The following is a 6,301-nucleotide window of genomic DNA, read 5'->3' as shown; positions in this document are numbered from 1 at the left end:
AGTCGAATAAAACACTACCAATTTGTGGTCTTATGAGGAGATTTCGAACGAGTTTTTCGCATTATAAAACCAAAACCATCGAGTTACCACCACTCTTAGTGTTGGGAATAAGAGAACCAAAGAATCGTTCGATGAGGAAGTGGAAGAGAACGCGCCACTGAAATGGCTCCTCCATTTCATGTTGTTTTCAGGCTCAACATCCTAATTATTTTTCCACATATTCCCCGCACAAATAGCTCAAATAGACATATCGTAGTAAAGTAGTGCTAAAACGTGGCACAATTTATGTTTTGCTACAGGTGACAACTTTTGATTCGTAGGCATAGCACCTCGTGATTCGCATAAAGCACCATCAGTCAACATGTGCTGGTCCCGCTAATTTCAGTATCCCTGTTACAAGTCTCATTACCCACTATCAAATCTGCTCACACTCATCATGCATTTATTCATGTGCCTGTTTCACCCTCAGGTATCCCATCGAGGGAATGAATTGGCATTAGCATGCTTTGTAATGGCTCGCCGTGTTTATGGAAAGACTTTGCATCTATTGCACAGGATCTGGGCACAAAGTCCGAAAGTTGGATTGGCGAATTTTGCAATACGCATGCAGATAAGTGTGAATTGGATGCCTTTATTAAGTATGTCAGTCTCATTTGCATTCGTCTCCAACGGAACGCATTTCTTAAATTGCCTTTTAATTGCGCTTTTTTTATCAAACGCTTCCCTTTCCATCTTTAGCAGCAGCAACGAGAGGCCCGGGGAGGTTGCGGAGAATGCTGTGGAGCACATGGAAAGTGCATTTACACTTTCACTAGCACCTGGATGAGCGTCAGCACCTGCAGTCCTAATAGTAGCAGATCCCATGACAGCAGATCCCCTCGCTAATATAAAATCAAAATCGGAATCAACGTCAAGCAGTCTCGTGGTTGCGTTAGGGCCATTCTCCACCGTTAACACTGCCATATACTACAGTACGAAGGAGAATTATTTGCCTATTATGCATCAACACATTGTAGCAAGAGAAGCAGATGAAGAGAAAGAAAATGGGTCACATTCCAATGCTCCAAATGATAGATTGGAATTTGAAGAGGTGCAAGAGGAGGATGAGAAAGAAGTGGAATAGTAACTTCATAGTACATGAAATGTACCGCAATGACTGTTCATCGATCAACTCAATGTTCAAAGAGCACTATCAGTGGAGAATTGTTGTTGTATGCGAGTATTGCCGGGTAAGGGGAGGAGGAAAAGGGGAAGAAGGACGTGCCCGTAAGGCACGTCCATATTCAACGTGGTAAAGACAAACCCTTGAACAATGAATTAACACCTCATTGATGTACCCATCCCATGTTGCACTGTACGTGATCACAATCAAGTGAATACATGTCTGTATTGTCTGGCTATATTTAGGTTAAACCTAAATGAGGCACTTCGTCGTCCTATCCAAGGCGATTTGGTCAATATTCTTGACACATGTGCAGAAATAAAGACTTAGTCAAATGCTGCCTCACTAACTTCATCTTATGCCATCATCTGGGCTTCTAGATAGCCTGCCTACTTTAGATACTTAAATCTCATTGAAAATTACACCTTGTAGGCTCAAGTGCCCGTTTGGGAAACTTCCAGACCTATTGCAAAGTGGCTTATTTATACTTACTTCTTCCACCAACAAAGTCATCACAGTTGTTGTGTAAAGGCCTCACTGGTCTATAGTGCCGCGCTTTTGGATCAAGGTGTGTAAAGAAACTTGAATCTGTGGTTGATAAAGTTAGTTTTAAACGAGACAACAAAAGCAGGCTGCCTTTGAAACTGAGGGACTGAGTTGTGCCAAGATTTAAGAATATGCCGAACCAGCAAGCTGCCTTCTCCTACTCCTTCTGAGACTAGGCTAATAAATTTGCACTTTGCTTTTCAACAGGTGAGTAGACTCTCCGTCTGACAGATAGGAACATGAAAGCACTGCCGGTTAGGCTTCATTGCTGGTTGTAATCCACTATATAACGCATCACTCAGTAGATAAGTGACCTCCAATCCAGCCAATTCCAAAGTGCTCAGTGTGTCTTGCTTTGTATGCGCAAGAATCCGACTATAACCACTCAGTTGTTCTTTCACTCTCTTTGCCCAATGATGACTAGATTCAGCCAGTCACGTTAATTTGCTACATAATAAGAAAGTTTTCTTTATTTCATTTTCACTCGTCATTGTTGGGATAATTTTTGAGGCCAGGGTTGCAAGTGATTTGTCGCAGATGGGTTCATAGCGACATCGACGGTTATATTTTACGTCGTTGGGATAGTGTGTGAATGGATTGGGCCTTTGATAACTTTGAATGAACAGTAGCTTTCTATCTACCCTATCGCAATGGACGATAACCATTCTAGCAACCAATTATTTATCTCCCGCACATAGATTTGCTCATGATTCACAGAATATGATGATAATGAGGAGGAAGAGGAAAAGAAGGATATCTGAAGCAGAAATGGAGCTCCTGGAGGGAGAGCAGGTAAGACTCGGAGACCAGGCCAGCGACCACGGCACAGACTACTGAAACTTGTTCAGTCCCCACACATTTTCCCACCTTCAAGGTCTCATGCTTTCTGGTCTACATGAAGCCACTGATATCCGAGCTAGACAGCTAACAATAGTCACGAATTCGCACAAAATTTCCCACATCCCGAATTTTGTAAGAACTCACTCTTCCAGGTGAATCATCAAAGCAGTGCATAAGTGGTCAAACTTCGCCCCTCCTCTAGTGGTGTTGGTGATGTGGACAGGTAATCGGACAATGCTACACCAACAGTCAGTCAACACCAGTGTGACCTACGTGTGATATATCAAGAAACATAGTTTAAAATGCGAAAGACACTTGCAAGCAGGTGCACATACGAATGTGCTGATGACGTTAGGATTGCGGTTACGAAATCTCTACTTGGATACATACACATGCACACTAGCATTGGGAGGTGGGGGTGAAGACACCAGCTTCTAGTATCAGATGTACTAGGCACAAACGACTAGAAGAAATCAACGTATAATACTATTTTTTATTCAATGTTTATCCGTTCTGATTGGTGGCACCTCTGCCACTGACCACACTCGGTGGTGAGTTCACGAACACGGACTTCTTTTACGGTCCACTCAGCGCGCCTTTATCATACTTCTTGCTTAAATGAAGTAGGGGTTGCATGAGGTAGAACACACTGACAGACTCCTCGGCCACCAGTTGGAGCGAGACGCCAGAAGTACAAAAGCTCATTATTTGTGTCAACAGACGCTGCCCACAACACCCTCCTTCACTGGCAGTCACGGATATTGCAGGGCATTTAATCATTACTTCAGTGTGGACAGGCATATGATGCAGTACTCCGTTTGCATATCTCTCAGCCAACCATTTCTACGGAGAACCGTGTGGCTATCAAGGAAGTTACTTAACGCGTCTCCACTGGGAAAGAGCGTGTTGTTGGCAATTCTCGTTCCGCAAATACTGATAATGTAGTCATGAGTATTGCGTCTTCGTTCTCTTGCAAGTGAGATTAAGTATGCTGTCGACAGCCTCCCAATTTCTCTGTAACGCATCTCCGTAAATTCCAGCATGTGAGCACATCAATACAGTTCGATCAATCTTCAACATAATGTGGTTAGCCATTATAATAAAGCACATGATACCACATCTCAAAGGTTGAATGAATCTCTGAATGCTTCCTGCTGACACCAGCATCAATGCCTGTGTTTTGCAGTCTCCTGACGTCGCTAGCATGAAAGCACCAAATCATCAACACACGCTTTCTTGCATTTGACTCACATAAATGTTGAGATCGTAATATAGATGCTTTATAACCGAAAGCTGCCAGTATATACTCATGCTCTGCGTCATGAATTGCGAAGACCAACCTCAAAATACCATAAAATGTGTCAAAACCAGGATGCCTTCAGAAGACGTTGCAGACGATAAATGAGATATATTTATGATGTGAACGAAAAAGTGTGGACAAGATTTCATCAGACTATTGTCTGTGTCACTGTGCCTGCGGATGTGGCTCTGCCCCCACCTTGTCTCTCTTCAATCACTATAACGCATCAGAGAAGGTGCTTCGGCTTCGTTCGCCTGCAGAAACACAATTATATCCTTCATCACAAAGCCGCACTTTTTAAGCGAACTAGTCCTACGTCACATACATGGGTTTTGCACTGACCACATTGAACTTCTCCACCACACCACTGAATTTAACGCTAGCTCATCTGTTTGCAATTTTAAATATAACATTTTTTCATCATTTTTCATTAAAAAAAGAAACAAACTTTAGGCTTCGTTAGGACTAAAAAACAAAATCAAAATAGTGAAACATCAAGAATTGAGAAAATTGCACAATTTACACCTGACCACTCACGTGTACGAATTAAGGCTTCTACTGGGATTAATAACATGGAGTACTTCCAAGTGCGAAATTTATTTTTTTAACAATGCTACAGCTCATATACGTCTGGTTCCCCTTACATTTGCAAATTTTTTGCATTTAAATAATAGCGATTTTGAGAAATAGGAACCAAGCCTTTAGGCAACCTTTATAGTAATAGCAGTTATGGCGTTTTATTTGCTTCCAGAGCCAGTCAAACTCTATTCACCAATGATTAAAAACAATATTCGCACCAAATCATGATTTGTATGTTTACCTCCATGTGATTACTGCTTGGCAAAGCGTCACCTAAGTGTCTACACTATTTGAGGACAAGACTCTGTTACTCGGATATCCAAGAAATTCATGCAATTGCTACGTCAAGAAGTTCAAATTCATTTAAAATCGGGTCATAGTAGACGTGATAGGATGTGGCAGTAGTCGATAAATTTGGCATACAGACTTCTCTAAGGAGCAGTCCATTAGGATCTCAAAGCAGACATGCTTTGTCGTCATGATATTATTAATTAATATAACCATATTGCCGAACAAAACAACTAACAATAATTTAGAAAATGATGCTCCATTCCTCGTGTATGCCCACCAATTATGTGAGGCTGTGATGGGTGCATAAGCTATCCGACAACTCGCTCTCAAGTCGAATAACAAACAGGTTGGCTGGCAACAGCTAACAAGTGAAAATTGACTCTATCTTCCATTCGTCAACTAAAGGTCCACATGCAATTTGTGCCAATGCGGATTCCAGCCTAGCATACAGCTATCATTATATCTCATAATCAATCACTGATAACCTCGGAATATTTCCACTGAACAGCGTAAGGGATAGGCGAGACATGTTCTAATCGCTTGTACAGGTGAATTAGAGACCACTTTTTAAAACGCATATAAAACTGTTAAGCACTTTTATCAACCTATCATCAACTAGAAAGTTTACATGGGCAGGCTCTGAATAATTCGCCTCTCCTATCAAAAATTCTCTTATCCATGAATAAACTGAGAGTATTTGTATTTTGTCAGGGTAAAGACTGCAACATCAGTAATGGCCGCATTGCTCTATTTCAACCTTGAGAATTTGCTGGTATCTTACAATTACATTTCCATCTACCCGATTTTTTGTAATATCATTACTCGCAGATGATTATTGACTTATGACTTTACAGGATTGCCTCCAATGGACTTATTTGGAGGTATCAAAGTGTCACGCGATTATGCGCACATTTCAAGATTGAATGGACAATGAAAGGTGAGGGCATGGCCACTCTTATATTACTGCATTCAGTAGACCTGTATTTGGGTGAGCCGTTATCAGTTCATAAAAGCTATACTCCCTTTCCATTGTTACGCGACCCAATCGTTGGCAAGAAAAAAATGGCGAGAATCAACACTAACTGAACTGCCAATGTTTGGCGTGATCAAGCGACTTCTGGACAAACACATGCATCTTCATTTGCCCGGTGCCATAACGGGGTAAATGGACATCTCACTAGGAATGGTTAATGGGCAGAAATTAACAGTGAAGCTGGTTTCACTAACCACAACAAACATGTTCCGAAGTCGATTGTTCACTCATGTGGAAACATTAAGGGAGAAACCATCTAAACACGAATGTCCTTTGGATTCAGATAGTGCTAAATCACCAAAGTCTAGTCCGCTCTCCACCGAACTGGTGTTGAAAGGTACTGAAATGATGCACGTAATAGACAGCAAAGAGAAGTGGCAGAGCATTTCATGTAGCTTGATTTCTACTTAAAAATAAATAATAGACACTTTGTTGCACGTATCAAGATGAATGCACAAAAAGCATGATGCAACTTCGCCACGGCTCCCAACGATAGGATGATTGAAGGGAACAGGTGTGATGCTGATTCCATGCGATTTGACGCATAATT

At 41.5% G+C, this 6,301-nt stretch overlaps 1 protein-coding gene across 1 annotated transcript; it reads left to right on the top strand. All coding sequences in view use genetic code 11, as the record gives it.

Moving 5' to 3' along the window:
* Window positions 1–436: 436 nt before the first annotated feature.
* Window positions 437–1,123, top strand: EGR_09997 (hypothetical protein; the record flags this gene model as incomplete). Its single annotated transcript, XM_024499246.1, has 3 exons — window positions 437–523; window positions 556–638; window positions 973–1,123. The coding sequence occupies 3 exons, from the start codon at window positions 437–439 to the stop codon at window positions 1,121–1,123; spliced, it is 321 nt and encodes a 106-aa protein (XP_024346333.1).
* Between the last annotated feature and the right edge of the window lie 5,178 nt (window positions 1,124–6,301).

This window comes from Echinococcus granulosus, assembly GCF_000524195.1.
Source record: "Echinococcus granulosus chromosome Unknown EG_S00182, whole genome shotgun sequence".
Lineage (NCBI taxonomy): Eukaryota > Metazoa > Platyhelminthes > Cestoda > Cyclophyllidea > Taeniidae > Echinococcus > Echinococcus granulosus.
Note: the sequence above shows the minus strand (reverse complement) of the source record. Positions and strands in the feature narration are given on the sequence as shown.